The sequence below is a fragment of the Cheilinus undulatus genome, linkage group 9, assembly GCF_018320785.1.
Source record: "Cheilinus undulatus linkage group 9, ASM1832078v1, whole genome shotgun sequence".
NCBI classification, from domain to species: domain Eukaryota; kingdom Metazoa; phylum Chordata; class Actinopteri; order Labriformes; family Labridae; genus Cheilinus; species Cheilinus undulatus.
In genome coordinates, this window is record NC_054873.1 from 2,551,276 (window position 1) to 2,568,704 (window position 17,429).

At 42.9% G+C, this 17,429-nt stretch overlaps 1 protein-coding gene across 2 annotated transcripts in view; it reads left to right on the plus strand.

Annotated features, from left to right (window-relative positions):
* The window catches only part of immp2l (inner mitochondrial membrane peptidase subunit 2), a 207,672-nt gene extending 195,912 nt beyond the window's left edge, over nt 1-11,760 (plus strand). For both annotated transcript variants that reach the window (XM_041796636.1, XM_041796635.1), the window contains exons 5-6: nt 6,706-6,808; nt 11,218-11,760. In XM_041796636.1, the coding sequence (XP_041652570.1) occupies nt 6,706-6,808; nt 11,218-11,343 (229 nt within the window). In that variant the 3' untranslated portion in view covers nt 11,344-11,760. The remainder of the gene's footprint in view (nt 1-6,705; nt 6,809-11,217) is intronic.
* Nucleotides 11,761-17,429: the final 5,669 nt, after the last annotated feature.

The following is a 17,429-nucleotide window of genomic DNA, read 5'->3' on the forward strand; positions in this document are numbered from 1 at the left end:
AGTCAAAAATCAAGTTCACAGCAAAGTTATTAATAGGTATCTGCATGCAGATACCTATTGAGGATACTGATCGTCCTCCATGTTTGTTTTTCTTCTATCTTTTCTTCCAAAGTCCCGTTTGATCCTGTGGGTTCCTTTGAGATCTCATATCTGCAGAATCTCCCCAGTGTAACCGTCTGTGGTCACTCAGGTTTTTACACCAGTAGGATTTAAAAATTATTTAGTATAGCCAGCCAGACTTGCAGTGATTTAGAAGGAGAGTTAAGAGAGCTGGTAGTGAAATATCCGTGTTAAGTTAGGGTTAAAAGCCTCTTTGCCTTCACACATGCAGGTCACTGTAACAATATCAGAGATTATCAAGAGTTCTGTGCATGCCTGTAAACACTGAAGGTGACAGATTCCAGTGAGCACTGTGTCCGTGCAGCGGCGTGTGGAGGCTGAGAGGAAGTGTCGGGGCGTCAGACCCACAGAGGCGTGTTCACGGTATCATAACACACCATCATCATGCGACTTCTCCCGGCAGCTGTTGGTGTCAGGAGCCACCGTGCAGATTACAGGTCACCAGCCGGGGAGGAGATGAATAATTAACGGGCCTGCGAGTGTTTTCTGGTGGAGGCGGCGCTGACGACGCCAGCTGTCACCCTGTGTTGTCTTTACAGGCCAGGTCTGAATAAATCACCGCTCCGGTTTTAATTTGGGCCTCACAGGCCAGAGCGTCTGTGTCCCGTGTAACCATGAGGCGGAGGACGGTTTCACAGATGCATCTCCAAACACAGAGGCCTACACGGAGCGTAAATCTCCCATCCTCACTGTCAGGCTGCAGGCAGCTGAGTGGGAGTGTTGGCCGGGGCTCTGTCTGCAATGAACTAATGCTAACACATAAATAAAGTTTATTTGTCTTTAAAATCATTATTTACCCCCCCCCCCCCCCCCACCTCCAGCAGGAGGCAGACACCGCTGACACCAAAGACACTCCTACTCAAAGTGTCCACCATGAAACATCAGTTTTCTCTAAGGAGCCAAAGTTTCCGGAGTTTTGACGTCACATTAGAGCAATGATTGGTCACTTTCCACCTTAAAAGAGTCGTTTTAAATCAGTCTAACTGTAAAATAGCTACCAGCATGGAGAAAGGCGTCCATCCCTTTTCCACAGAGCGTCACCTGCCATAAAGCTAGTCATTAGAAGTGCATGTGGCTTTACAGCACTCGTTCACACACCAGCCTTCAGATAAAAAGACGCCAGTTAGCCTGCCTGAGTTTGCAGCCATCACCTCCAGTAGCTTCATTCCTGTAGACCTGAACCAGTACTAAGCTGTGACCCCAAAACCAAGGAACTAAACTGAGCCATCAACCCCTCTAATGGAAATACTTTACCTACTGTATTTATGATCAGTAAATAAGTAATTATTCAAGTGTAAAACTCATGAAAGCACCAGAAGATTGCCCCTCTTAGTGCCCTAATATTTAAAAAATAAATAAATAATAAATTTAATATTTAAAAATATACAAAAGTTGACAAATTGCCTCTTAAGGGCCTTTTTAAAGGATAAATTCTGACACTGTCCTCTCTAAATTCACAGTATTTGGAAAAGTGCACTTCAAAAAGACAAAATTCGTTAAAATATTCTCTCTTAGGTGCCCTCTGAGTGGACAGAATTTGACAAATTGCCTCTAAAGTGCCCTGATATTGGACAGAATTTGACAGTTGCCCCCTAAGTACCCTCTAAGTGGACAAAAGTTGGCTAAGTGTTCTCTTAAATGCCCTCTAAATGGATCAAATTTTGAGTTTTTTGAAAAATCTTTATTTGATAAAGTGCTCTCTTATGGGTTCTCTTAACAGTTTAATTTGGCAAACAGCACAGGAATTGGTCTTTTAGCAGACAAATTTGGCAAAGAGTCCTCACTGGTGCCTTTAAAATACACTACCCTCTTATTCGACAAAAGTTGGCAAATATGACAGTGTGCCCTCTTTGGTGTCCTCAAAGTGGACGCATTGTCTCCTCTGTGCCAAATTTGTGGACAAAATTGGACAAAGTGTTTTTACTGACCCTCTTATTTGACAAAAGTTGACAAGGTGCCCTCTTAAGGGTCCTTTGAGTTAACAAAATTTGACAATTTTCCCACTTCAGTCTCCTCTCAGTACACAAAAATTGACAAGGCGCCCTCTAAAGGGCCGTCTAAATGGACAAAAGTTGGCAAAGTGCTCTTCTAAGGGCCCTATGAACAGCCAAATTTGATCAAGTTTCCTCTAAATTGCCTTCAAAATGTGCAAATTTGGAAAAGAGCCCTCATTAATGCACTCTGAATAGACCAAATGTGACGAAAAGTGCCCTATACGTGGATGAAATGTGACAAAGTGCCCTCATAAGTGCCCTATACGTGGATGAAATGTGACAAAGTGCCCTCATAAGTGCCCTATACGTGGACAAAATTTGACAAAGTTTCCTCATAAGTCCCCTGTACGTGGACCTCTAAGTAAGTATTTCATAAAATGTTTCTTAAGTTCCCTGCGTTTGGCGTCCAGTCCAGGCTGTACCCCCCCTCTCACCCAAAGACAGCTGGGATAGGCTCCAGCCCCCCATGACCCCTAACAGGATAAGCTGGAATGGATGGAAGCTCTCACAAGAATATGGCAGAGTGCGATTAGGGCCTTTTAAATAAACAAAAGTCAACAAAAGGCTCTCTTAAGTGCACTCTCAACCGATGAATTTGGCAAATTTCCTCTAAAGAGACCAAATTTGGCAAAGTGCTCCCTGAGGTGCCCTCTCAAGGGCCCTCACAGTGGACAAAATGACCTCTTATGTGACCTCTGTGTGGACAATATATGAGAAAGTATCTCCAGGTTGCCTTTAAATAAACAATACTAGATAAAACCACATACCTGAGAGTGGAGAACATGCATTAAAGTGCTATAAACTCACTGGTATAAAGGCCGTTATCACTGGCTTCCTCTCTTGTGTTTTTTGTTGAATAAATAGTTCAATGGTTTATAATTCCTCCTCTGTTTTAGTGTAGATTTGTACCAGATCTAAACTATCCAATGATAAAGCAGCCATCATGGATGACCCTTAACCTCTGAGCCTGTCTGGTTGGTTGAGAGTTCCCTCAGTTTCTAGAAGAAAGAGGAAGATGAAGATCAGGGAGAAAATTCCCTCTAAGATGCTCACTGATGGACGATCAAATCTGCAGCACAATTATGGCTTTCATTTCATTACGGTCGATCATGAGGCTCTAAATCAGCCCGCCGGCGCCTCTTCCTGTCACCCCCTTATCGCTGGAACAAAGATCAGATGGTGGGACGCGCTGAGACTAATAAACGTGGAGGAGGAGGAGGTGTTTGTCTCCTCCTGGAGCTGCTCCTCTCAGGTCATCATGTTTATGAGGAGAAGGTCCGACACCCTTCATCATCCCTGCAGACGGTTATTGGCCCGTTCCAGCTCTGATTTATCTGTTAACGCGGGAACATTGTGAGTTATGGCCTCAGTGACTTTTTAAATGGAAATTTGTCTGTGATTCGGGCTACGTGTGTGTGTGAGCGCTGCTCCAGGAGGCCGGCCGACCGCAGAGGCCTTGGATACATAAATATTGATTTAGAAACAGCAGCTGAATTTACTGAGTCACAAAGGAAAAACAAGCCAGGACCTTTGTGGAGAAATAAAATAAGGTTAGAGACTATAAGACAGCGGTTCTTAGAGAGAAGCCAGTCTGACATCTGCAGGAACCGTGGACGATTCTGGTCTTTAGATTCACCAGAGAAATAAAAGTCTGTGAAAGCATCCGTGTGGAGTCAAATCCATTCAAGGACTTAAACCTGCAGTTTTTAATGGACCTTTTATACACTAGATCAGTGGTTCTCAACCTGGGGGTCAGGACCCCATTGGTGGTCATGAAACACTAAGAAGGGGTCGCCAGATGCCTTAAACAAAACGGATCATAATTTTGAGATGATTTTTTTCCTGAATTTTGCACGATTTGGACCCATTTTTGTCACTTTACTCCATTTCTGCCAAATTTTAACCCATTTTTGTTCCTTTTTACCAACATTTTTTTGCCAATTTTAACACATTTTTATCTCTTAAACCCCTTTTTATCACTTTTAAACCCTTTCACCACGTTTTCCTGCCTGTTTTGCCACTTCTAAAGCAATTCTTGCCACTCTCTATAAATTTTTGCCTATGTTGACCCATTATTGCCACTATCAACCTCTTTTTATCACATTTTATACCCATTTCTGCCCATTTCAACCACATTTCACTGTTTGATATGTCCATCTTCACCAGTTCTCTGCCCCAGTTAACCCATTTTGCCAGTTGAAACCAGTTTCTGTCACTTTTTAATCCCCTTTTACCACTGTGTGCCTGTTTTTGCCACTTCAAACCATTTTTGCCATTTTTTGCTGCAATCCCATTTAACCACTTTTCCAACCACCTTTTTTGGACATTTTTCTTTACTATTTTAATTCTGTTTTTAAGAAAAGGGATTTACATTTTTAAGATGACTATATACTAAAGCATAAATGACTTTAAAAAGATATCTGTTGCTATGTTAGGAGTGGTTATTATTCTAGTTAAGTAAACTTAAAACAAAAAGTAAGGACATTTGTGTTTGGTACATTATTTCTCTGTTGTAACAATGCTTCTTGGTAATAAATTTTACACTGTTGGAAAGCCTGTTTATTACCCTTTTAAATGATGCCCCATTTGTAAGGATCATGCATTTGTGGGATGAGCAGCAGAGCTGAGTATGTGGGTTGCGCCCAGGAAAAATGTGCCAAATCTTCTCTGCCAATGCCAAACATCTTATTTTGCTGTTGATATTGACTCTTGTTTTGAGCTTCTGGTGCCCCCAGGTGCTGCTGGGCCCTGCTACAGTGGTCAGTAGATGTCTGCTTCAAGAATCGACATGCCACGTTTGACTGATACTGATAGGGCCCGTCAGTTGGGCAACTTCAAGCTGGTGTTCCACAAAACCAAGTTGCGGCATTGATTGGAGTGAACCCTAGTACTATCTCCAAACTGAACGCCAAGTTCCATATAACGGGGAATGTCAGAGACAGGCCGCTAAGTGGCGTCCCAAGAAGACAACACCCCAAGAATACTGTTTTCTCACCCTGTCAGCAAGAACTCTATCCTCCAAGATGACAACACTCGTCCCCACAGAGCGGGGTTTATCAGAGACTACCTCCAGAATCTGGGAGTGGAGAGGGTGGAATGTCCTGCCAGCAGTCCTGACCTTTAACCCCATTGAACACTTGTGGGATCAGCTTGGGCGTGCTGTTCGTGCCAGAGTGACCAACACAACCACGTTGGCTGACTAGCGACAAATGCTGGTTGAAGAATGGGATGCCGTCCCACAGCAGTGTGTGACCAGGCTGGTGCCCAGCATGAGGAGGAGGAGCCAGGCTGGTGACCAGCATGAGGAGGAGGAGCCAGGCTGGTGACCAGCATGAGGAGGAGGAGCCAGGCTGTTGTGGCTGTGTATGGCTCTTCCACACGCTACTGAGGCTCCTGTTTGTTAAATGAATAAACTGTTAAATTGTCAATATGTCTTGTTTCTTCAAACTTCAATCATCCAATCCACCAAACACCAAACAAGAGTCAATGGCAGAATCAGCTGTTTGGCACTGGCAGAGAAGATCTGGCACAATTTTCCTGGGCGCAACCACATACTCAGCTCTGCTGCTCATCCCACAAATGCATGATCCTTACAAATGTGGCATCATTTAAAAGGGTAATAAACAGGCTTTCTAACCATATAAGATTTATTTCCAAGAAGCATTGTTACAACAGAGAAATAATCTACCAAACACAAACTGCCTTACTTTTTGTTTTTTATAAAAATATGGATATCTAGCTAACTTTATAATGGACCCTGACTTTCCTGACCTCCATGGTCCCCTAGGTTGGCTGGGCCCCAGAAAGCTCTCCCCTTTATCCCCCCTTATGGACGTCCCTGTCTCCACATGACTATTCTTGATTGTGCATGGCTGTGTTGAACCACCTTCAGGTGCAGTGGGGGTCCTGGTCTCTGGCACCTCTATTTTGGAGGCTGAAAAGGTTAAGAACCACTGATTCAGGCCCAAAACATACTTAGATAATAGACCCAGATTTTAAAATGTCATATTTCCATGTTTAAATAAAACCTGTAAGTACTCAAAAAAAACACACATATGATGGTTTAGAGTTGAAATGTAGCTCCTAAAAGTTGCTATGAAAAAACAAATGTCCAGAAAACACTTGTGTTGATGATGCAATGTAATGTTATATGATGTGATATGGTGCAATGATATGCAATGATGGAGCAGCTCCAAACTGCACCAAAGCTCCGTTTTTGTGCAAATGTGCGCAGGTTTCATCACACTTTAATATCATCCCGCTCTGAGCTGAGTTTCTGCCTCTTAGAGGTTTTTTTTTTCTTTTTAAGACACAAATAAGAGTTCCTGTAGATGTTTTTAAAGCAAACATTTCTGAAGTCTTTCCAGGGAGAATTTTAAATCATCTCTCGGCTCATTATTGATCTTGTGAAACTCGGCATTCATTGAGATGAGAGTAGAATTTGTCGCTTGGGTACGCCGACGGCACTAAGAGGAAAAGCAGGCGTCTTTGAACAAAATCCTTCAGATGTTTTAACATGGTTGGATTTCATCGCCTGGAGGAATTTAAAACAAAAGTGGATTAAAAACTCTTCTCTCTCTCTTCTCTCCAGGACTCTGGGATATAAGAACCGGTACGTGCGAGTCCCTGACGGTCACTTCTGGATCGAGGGCGATCATCACGGACACAGTTTGGACAGCAACAGCTTCGGACCGGTGAGACTCTGATCCTACAGCCGGGTTAACCTACTTTAAAACTTGAGAGCTATGAAGTTCTCTGTAATAACTAGTGGTTTGATCACCTTATCCTCCCACCAGGCTGCAGAGCTCGATGTTTTGTGTTTCCAAATCCTTGCAGGATTTCAAACCAGGACATGCTTCTTTTTATATTTAAAGGAGGAATGTTAAACTCGTCTTCACCTGTCACATCTTTGCATGATTGGCAGCTCAGGAAACTCCTTATGATCCTTCTGCACCGGCTAGAATATTAACCAAAAGTCCGATTTTATGGATGGATGAAAAAATGGCGTAAAATGTGATTAAAAAACCTGACAAAGTTGTGCAAAAAATTGCCCTATACTCTTCCTAAAATCGCCCTATACTTGTCCTAAAATTACCCTATACTCGTCCTAAAATCTCCCTATACTCTCCCTATACTTGGCCTAAAACCACCCTATACTCATCCTAAAATTGCCCTATACTTGTCCTAAAATTACCCTATACTCGTCCTAAAATCTCCCTATACTCTCCCTATACTTGGCTAAAACTTACCCTATACTCGTCCTAAAATCTCCCTATACTCTCCCTATACTTGGCCTAAAATTGCCCTATACTATTCCTAAAATCGCCCTATACTTGGACTAAATGCCCTATACTCATTCTAAAATCGCCCTATACTCTCCCTATACTTGGCCTAAAATTGCCCTGCACTCATCCTAAAATTGCCCTATACTTGGCCTAAAACCACCCTATACTTGGCCTAAAATTGCCCTGTACTCATCCTAAAATTGCCCTATACTTGTCCTAAAATTGCCCTATACTTGTCCTAAAATCTCCTTATACTCTCCCTATACCTGGCCTAAAATTACCCTATACTCTTCCTAAAATCGCCCTATACTCTCCCTTTACTTGGCCTAAAATCACCCTATACTCTGCCTTTACTTGGCCTAAAATCGCCCTATACTCTCCCTTTACTTGGCCTAAAATCGCCCTATGCTCTCCCTTTACTTGGCCTAAAATCGCCCTATACTCTCCCTTTACTTGTCCTAAAATCTCCTTATACTCTCCCTATACCTGGCCTAAAATTACCCTATACTCTTCCTAAAATCGCCCTATACTCTCCCTTTACTTGGCCTAAAATCGCCCTATGCTCTCCCTTTACTTGGCCTAAAATCGCCCTATGCTCTCCCTTTACTTGGCCTAAAATCGCCCTATACTCTCCCTTTACTTGGCCTAAAATCGCCCTATACTCTCCCTTTACTTGGCCTAAAATCGCCCTATGCTCTCCCTTTACTTGGCCTAAAATCGCCCTATACTCTCCCTTTACTTGGCCTAAAATCGCCCTATGCTCTCCCTTTACTTGGCCTAAAATCGCCCTATGCTCTCCCTTTACTTGGCCTAAAATCGCCCTATGCTCTCCCTTTACTTGGCCTAAAATCACCCTATACTCTCCCTTTACTTGGCCTAAAATCGCCCTATGCTCTCCCTTTACTTGGCCTAAAATCGCCCTATGCTCTCCCTTTACTTGGCCTAAAATCGCCCTATGCTCTCCCTTTACTTGGCCTAAAATCGCCCTATACTCTCCCTGCGAGGGTCTGTCAGCCAATGGCAGGCTGTCCCGTCATCAGTAATGTCGTTAGAGTAACGTGAGCCTGTGAGTGACAAAAGCAACGTTTAGTGGGCCTAAAAGATCAGGACCAGTCTCAGTATCTTCAGTGGTGTACTGGAGGTTACAGCCTTAGATAACAGAAGTCTTTCTGATCCCAAAGCTTGATTCTGAACTCTCCTGTAATCCACGTTTGTCTGACTGAGGCGGCTGAAGAAGAGCAAAGGTTTAGACAAAATCCAGCAGATGCGACTGTGAGTGTTTATGTGTCTCATGTCATCGTTCAGGGTTTTACCTGTCCCGTCTGATGTTGAGCCGGCTTTACCTCGACCGCCGCTCTGAAGCTTTACAGTAATCTGACAGGAGCCGAGGTTCCACCACATGCATGTTGATGGTTGGAGTTTCAGCGGTTTGTTAAAGATGAGGATGTCTCTGTTGAAGCTGCCTCTGCTCCTCCAAACATGAAGATTTCATCGACGCTCTGCCTCGGCTCCACGCTGCAGACGCGTGATCGGCATCCTCCTGTTGCAGCTGTATGAAACTTTCAGTAGAGGGGATGCTGTTTGCCATGGAGGGCACAGCAGAGGCCAAACAGGAGCGCCGGATCCAGGAATCCAGCCGAGGAGATGAAAAGAAATCCTCTCTGATCTCAAACCCCGAACACGCCGGCACACGGCTCCACGCAGCTTCTCTGGATTTACGATGCAGTCCCGTGATGTTTGTGTGCACAGAGCAAATATTTCAGTGTGTTCTCATGTAGCATGATAACGAGCACAAAGTTTAGAGCCGTGCATTTTCAATCAAAGTGGTTAAAGCTTCACTGATGTGGAGGAACTTTGATTTGGAGTGGAATTAGTTTTGCAGAATGAGATCATACATGAACATTTCAGCCAAAAACTGGATCTTTCTGCAGGTTTTGGCTGCTGGTTTATACAACGGCTTTGGATGCCTGAAAATGGACTTCATAAGCAAAAAACTGAGGCTTAAGTAAGACTTGGTCATATTTTCAGTTAATTTTTTTGCATTTTGAAGCATTAGCTGTGTTGAACTACTTCGGTTGCTTTTGATTGATTCGTTCACTGCAAACAGCTAAAAGTCTGTAAATTTTCTCAATAAACCAGATTGGCAGTGGGGGTTGAATTATCCTGATTGTAACTGTATTAGTGACTGGGTGAGAAGCTCAGACATCTGGAGGCATCTCGAACAACCGCAGCTCATTTGCTTTGAGGCGGTTTCTGCTTTTCAAAATAAAAGCCTGGTTTTCCGTGGAGAACTCACCTCGTCTGTGTCATCGTCCAGCTTCCAGGCCACCGTACAAATCAAACATGCCCCATGTCCATCTACAGATGTCGCCGTATCCCAGCACTCCTGCTGTCTTAAGGTTTCTCTGAGGATGGAGCTGAACGGCGCTGAGGTTTTTCATTAAGATGCCGCTATTTCAGCGATAACAGGCGTCGTCAAACGCTTCTGACATTTACCGGCGTGTTCGACCTCATGCAGATCAGCTCCAATCAGTCCACCTGGGACGGCGTTGGACGACAGTGAGCAGTAGCTGTCAGCCTGACGTTTTAATGCTCATCATGTCTTTAATTCTCTGGACGACAGCGTGAATGTAAAGCAGACGGTTTAAAATCCTTCCAGATGATTATTCCTTTGTAGAAAGTGCAGCTTTTTGCATCTTTAATCCTCATTTTTGCAGCTCTAATAAACTCATTAGGAAGCAGATGGGGCAAATACTTAACAACAGAATATTTTAATCATCACTGCATGTCTCTGCAAAGACTGTATAATTATCCTTTTCATTTTAATATCCAACAGAAATCTGAAATTAGAGCCTGGATGTAACATGCATGTTACAGAGTTCATTTCTGCCAGTTTAAAGCTGTGATTATTCTATAGAGAAAAGATAAAAAGGCAAACTCTCTCACCTTCATTTCATCTAATATAGCAGTTTGATTTGAGGTCATGACCTTTAGATTTTGGTGATCTACATGCCTGTCAGCTGTTGGTCTCTTTAACTCCTAAAACAGCAGCAAAGGTTTCAGTACAGATTGAGCAGTGACCGCTTTTACTGTGAAAATAAAGACAGACCAGACAGAGATTTGCATCTGTAGCTAGAAATCATGTTTTAGGTTGTGAAACTGATAAAGACTTGAAGAACTGGTAATGTCTGTTTTTTGTTCTGATTAAGGAGGATGGCGTTTCACCAAAGATCTAACCTCCAGTTTCCACAAACTCCGACTTGCTCATAAAGTGCACTGCAGAGCAGTTTGCTTCTTTTAATCAATCTTTGCATTTCCACTGAACACGGTCTGGTGCATCTCTGGCACGTCCCAGAAGCCCAACTTCACGCCGCTCCACTGGAGATACATGCCAGGTCTATTTTTAGCACCATTTGCTGCTAAAACATGCCGATCATTGTAGAGCAGATCGATCCTGATAGCAGAAAAACATGCAAAGCACCCGGTCAACTTCAGAATACAACAGAATGACCAGACTCCTGATAGTAAATCAGTTAAACATCAACATTACGTCTCATCCTGTGACACAAGCTACAGATCAGCATTGAGTCGGAGGGTCACAGAGCTACTACAGCATCACTGATGAAGAAAAGTTAGCATTTGAGGTGGAAAACCATAGAATTTAATATCTTATGATCTTATGATCTTGGGTCTCCAGCAGCTCAGGACGTCATTTTGTACATGCGCTCCCTGCTTCATTTTAATCTCAGTCAACCAAATCCTCCATCTAACCCTTGTTGTGTAACTATGTTGTGTTTCTATTGTGTTTTTTTTCCCAGGTGTCTGTGGGGCTGCTTCATGGCCGGGCGTCTCACATCATCTGGCCTCCGAGTCGCTGGCAGCAAATCAAACCGTGTCTCCCTCCGAACCGAGGACCGCTGGACACGGAGGAAGAGGATGGATGAAGACACAGCCAGATGAAGATTCTGGAGAGTTCATCAGAGATCTCGTTTGTGTGAATTTATTATTTTTGAACGTTCAGATTAGCAGACAGACTCGTTGATCTGCTGGTCACATTTTTCCACTGTCATCACTGAAGTGAAAAAAAAATGTTTTTTTGTGTTGAGTGATTTTTGCCAAAGTCGGCTCATTAGCAGTGACATGAACATTTTTATAGGAGCAGCAACAAATCTGCAGGTGAAGACCTCCATCCAAAGCAACAGGTGGATTTCACTACTTTCATATTTTGTTAGTTTTGTGCAAAATTCAAAGTTTCCTGTGATTTCATCGACAATATTGTGTGTTTTCTGCTTTGTTATGTTTCATGTCTTTGTAAATGGAACATGTTTGGCTTTGGATTTTTGGTCAATAAAAAAAAAGACTTGAAGACAACACCTCGGGTTTTCCAGAGTTTTCCTTTCGTTTTTAAAATATAACATTTCATTTCATTTCTACGCTGATGACACTCAGCTGTATTTACCTCTGAAATTTGGAGCTTCCACTGCTGGACTGTTTCAGAGACACTAAAGCCTCTGGGTCATTAAGTCTGGGTGACCACCTATAATGGCATATAAGTAAAAAAAAAAAAAAAGAAAAAGTTTATTACCCGTGGTTTTTCAAATGGCAGAGATAGTGCCAAATTGGGCCCAATTTGGCACAAGAGGGGATTTCGCCTGGATATTTTTTTTTTCTAAAATCTCTCTTATTTTGTCCTGATAACCCTCTAGTGGCATGAAATTTGAAAGAGGTAATGTAAAAATGTGGTGCTTTGGCCTACTGGAGATTTTTGGACTTCAGCTGCATTATTTCTATGAGATATATATGCAAAAATTGCAACAAAAAAAACAATGAAATTTTTCATTTGCCAACTTGATTCTCTCTGATCCAGTAACATTTATACACATATTTACACTTCTGAATAAATGTCACAAGTGTCCTCTTTATAATGGTACCTTGATCATTCAAATAGACCTTGTAGTTACAGAGTTATACTCATTTAAAGATGGGCTGGAAATTTCGAGCAGCAGCCTAATAAAAGAGGCTCAGGCTGAAAGGTTAAACAAGGTCAAGTTCTTTTTATCTTTTAATGATTTTGAGAAGGTTATGCATGCTTTTAGCACAACTCGCCTGGATTATTGTAATGCTCTTTATTTTGGTGCCAGCCAAACCTCTCTTATCGTTTACAGCTTGTTCAAAATGCTGCAGCTCCTCTTTTAACTGGTCGACGTAAGTATGACCACATTTCCCCCATTTTAGCCTCTCTTCACTGCCTCCTGTGCGTTTTAGGACTGAACCTTCTCTCAGCTAGGTCACTCTTGAGAGAAGGTTCCGGGTTTGTTTCCTTTCTGTGCAGAGTTTGCATGTTCTTCCTGTGCGTGCATGGGATCTCTCCAGGTTCTGCGGCTTCCTCCCACCAACGACTGGTTAATTGGTGACTCTAAATTGCCCGTAGGTGTGAGAGTGGCATGCCTGCTTGTTTGCCTCCATATATTCCCTGCTACTGACCGCTGACCAGGCTAGGGGGTACCCCACCTCTCACCCCATGACAGCCGGGATAGACTCCAGCCCCCCATGACCCCAAACACGGTAGGTAGTGTCGAAAAGGGATGAATGATTGAAAGCCCCCAGGAGGTGTAATTAACATTTCTCATATTTTAATGGAGGTATGAGGACAATCAAGTCTCGCCATGCCTCTCCTGTGGTTCTCTGTCAGTTTTTTAAATTAGTATTTTAAATGTTTTCCAAACTAGTGGGTTTGGGGATGAATTCAGGGCGATATAATTCAGGCTAAACACGTTTGCAGGGATTATCTTTGTGTGGCTTCAGGAAAGAAAATCAAACCAATCAGGACAGATACAGTAAGAAAAAGACGTGTTGTTTCTGTGTTTTATGATGAGGAGATAATGAACATGTCACCGCTGTGACGTCAGGATTGGAGCAGCTGCAGCCTGAAGAGAACAGACGCTCAGAGACAAACTGATGAGTCTTTTAGCTCTCTGTACATAAACTTAAAGTAGAATGTAAAGAACTGTAAGACATGCAAACAGAAGCGTGGATATAACTCAATCAGGGCGGAGTGCTTCAGACTTCCTCTGCAGCTCCAGAGCCTCAGACAGGAAGCTGAAATGTCAGGGTGCAGAGATCACACATCACACTTGAGTGGATTAATTATGCAGATGTGAGCGCTCTGCTGAGGGTTGAGTACACCTGCATTTAGCCTCACTCGTGCCTTCAGGGTCCCATTACGGCGTGACACAGCTGTTAGCATGGCAGAATCAACAGCCACATCAGAGACAGCTGTTTGGATGAGTTTGCCACAAGTGCTCCCTCAGTTTGATTTATGTAAATGAGCCAGGAGCCTCTTAGAGACGGGGGCCGCTCAGCTGTTGGAGAGGCCGGCAGGAGTCAGCTGTTGGGATTCTCAAATGAAGACTTCAGATAACCTGCTGATGTGGGAGCGGAAAAGAGTGTCTCTCCTCTAAATAAAGATGAAAATACTCGCAGGATGTGAGTGAGTAATGAGAGGACCTCGGCTCTGAGATGACGGCATTAGAAAAATAAAACAAAAGCCTGTCACAGAAAAATAAATCAGTGCATGAGAATAATTCAGCAGCCTGACATGGAGGTCGGACTGAAGAAGCTCTGATTAACTGCAGTTCAGCAGCATTTACTGATAGACTACTGCGATGACATGCAATGCAGAGTGGGCCGTCTTTTCTCTATTATTAAACTCTGCTGATGTTGTGAAGTTACGATGAAGTTGCTGCTCTGTTAAGTCCAGATTCCATGTCTGTCAACAGGCAAATCCAACAAGCAAAGCTCCAGACCAAAGAACTTTCTCCCTCTTGACCATGAGTCTCCCACATGCTTTTTGGTGAACTCTAGTCCAGATTGAATCTGAGTTTTCTCCAACAGTGTCTTTCTCTTTGCCACTCTCCCATAAAGCTCTGACTGGTGAAGAACCCGGTGTTATGGAAATGTTTCTGTTGCCGATGAGAAATGAAATAGAGACGTCTGCCGGCAGATAAAGCTTTCATTCTTGCAAGAAGGTCAATCAGCACACACACACAAGCGGTCAGTATGCAGCAAAAGACAGAGAGAGAGAGAGAAGAGAAGCCCCCGAACATGGGGAGACTAGAATAGGACTGGGCAATATGGCCTAAAATTGATATCCCAATACATTTTTGCTATATCCCAGTACATGATATTTACAGGGCTTGACATTAACACCCGCCAACTAGCCAAATGCAGGTGGATTTAGGCCGTGGCGGGTAGCAGTGTGACTCTAACTAGCCACGATGGCGGGTTGAATTGATCAGTGTCACAACTAATGCTTCACTCTGCAAGTGCTCGTCTGTTAGCCCTTATGATTTAGGCTTGTTACAGAGAGGCGTTTTTGGCACCTACAAGCCTCAAATTTCCCCCAAAACAACAGAAAAGTGTCTGGCCTCTTCATCCATTCGTGCGTTTTTACGCAGCCCCAAGGGCTTTGATGCTGTATGACACACACAAACATGACACTCACACACATATACGGACACACACTCGCGCTGGCGTGTTGGTAATGTAGACTGAAGGCTTCTATCTGTTTAGGGAAAAAGTTTCTGAATGTTGGAGGATAAACTCAGACCTGAACTTTCTCCCTGCTTTACAGCGCCTCTCTCTCCACGGAGGATCAGCGCGTCTCAGCACCGTGTGTTTGTGTGTGTGTGTGTGGGGGTGGGTGTGTGTGTGTGTGTGTGTGTGTGTGCTCCAGCTGTGTGTCTCTCTTGCTTGTGCGAGCCAAGGTGTGCAGTGTGTCTGAATATTATTTGAGTAATATTCCATCTATGTTCTTTGTTTGTTGAGGGCGTTCTAAATGATAAAACCTGCGCAAATGCGGGCATAATTTAAAGGTCATTAATACCTTTTATACGTTTGTATAATGATTTGCCTTATATCAATCATTAACACTTAAAAAAGATGAGAGAAACTCTGAAACTTTAAATAAGTTCACTGAGGCAGTCAGAAACAGAGGCAGAAAGATAAAAGTCTGTAACTGTTCACTTTGGAGTGAAAGGGAATTAAACTAAACAGTGATTCTTTTTTGCTTCTATTATTAAACAACAGACAGTACAGTTGTTTTATGTTCTGTAAGTGTGAGCTTCATGCACCAAATATATGTCATTTATTATTTAACCAGATATTTAATTAATTTTAGACACACATATGAAGACATTTCCACCATAAAGTTTAAAGGAGAATAGAGCAGAGGACAGGAGAAGTAGAGCACACGTGTCAGACTCTTTGTACCAAATTTGACATATAGCTCATAGTTTTCAACATCAAAATTGTGGCTAGTGGAAATACTAAGTGGCTAGTAAGCTTGCAAAACCACTAGCCACTGTGGCTGGTGAGCAAAAAAGTTAATGTCAAGCCCTGACAACATGTATTATGATATTTTGAAATGGCCTCTCAGCAGCTGTGTAATGTTTAATTCAGGCCCAAATGACACTAGTTTGGTGATTAAAATAGTCTGTTCTGTTGGATAAACTTGTTTGCAGAAAGTAAAAATCAATTTAAAGTCAAATTTAGCAGTTTTATTTTGAAAAGGACTTCGTTCAATCTTTTACTAATAAATACTCAGTGCAGTGTTTGGAAAGTCCTGAAATGTTTTGCGTGTTATGTTTACTATTGCTGATTATAAAATGATTATTTTCCTCATTAAGGGTGAAGCAAACCTACACTAAACTCACCAATCCTGCTTGCAGTAAATGGCCAAAACCCTGCAGTCTAGTCCTCCATTCAGGCTCACAGCTGTGATTATATTAGTCCATTATCTGTCCTGATGAACGCTGGACCAGTTTCTGACAAGTTCATGACATGAGAGCGTCTTTAGACCTTATTCAAGAAACTGTCCTGTGTGATCATGGGGCGAAAAGCTCGTCTGGAGGCGGGAACATTTTAACTACTCATCAGTGTTTTGAACTGTTAGCTGAGATAAGTCTCTGTAGTTGTGGAGATGTGGATCACATTTGTCCTTTGCTGCGCCGTCTTCTCTCTCAAATCTACGACTCTGGCAGGGAGTTTTCAGCAAAATGCTCACGCCCAGGCAAACCTCGTATTCTGGGTTAAGCGTCTTTTCGACAACACTGGGCTCATGTCTTTAGTGGCGTGTTGTGATACTGCCGCCGTTATCTCAGAGTCATCAGAGTTTAAGGAATACCGCGTGAAATCCACTTCTCCCTTTTCAAAGTTGAACGACTGCTCAACGCTGCAGATCCAGCGCTGTTTCTGTCTCTAAAGTCAGCTAGCTCCCCGCTAACTAGCCACCCTGCTCTGTTTACCTTCCTCTTTCCTTGCTTCTCGCCGCTGATGCACATGTGCAGAGGAGTTTTCTGGATGGGCGGAGGAGAGAGAGTGAGCTCTCTGCTGTGAGAGATGCATTCAGGGACAATGGGAGAAGCAAAACTCCAGCGAGAAATGCACGCTGACGGCTCAAAACTTCCACATAATTTATATTCGGATATTCGCGATATAGTCATTTTATACATCATGGGTGACTCGATATATCGCCCAGCCCTAGACTAGAACATTTATGCTTGAGCAACGCCCCCTCCCCAAGGTATGCTTGACACCCCTCTGTCTGGGAAGAATCCATACCTTCATGATGGATTTAACTGAACTCTGGGGGATGTTCAGAGACTAGGAATGTTTAATATCATCCCCTGACTTAGACTTTGCTTGGAGTGTTCTTTTGTCTTCATAATGTAATGGCAGCCAGGAGTACTGATTAACCAACTGTCTGGACCTCTGTTGAATTAGATCAGTCACTCTAAAGGGGGTGAATATTTACAGATTTGAATTTAATTGACGTGACTTTGTAGAAATCAGTTTTCACTTTGACATTAGACTTGTTTTTATAATTTTTTGACATGACATCACGGCGTTCATTCTCAAGGGCGATCCGCCTCGTTCAGATTTTATTGCACATTTTACTGTTGATTCATCCCCCTCTGATTCGTATTAAACTGGCAGCTTTCACGGCCTCACATTAACGTGAAGATACCTC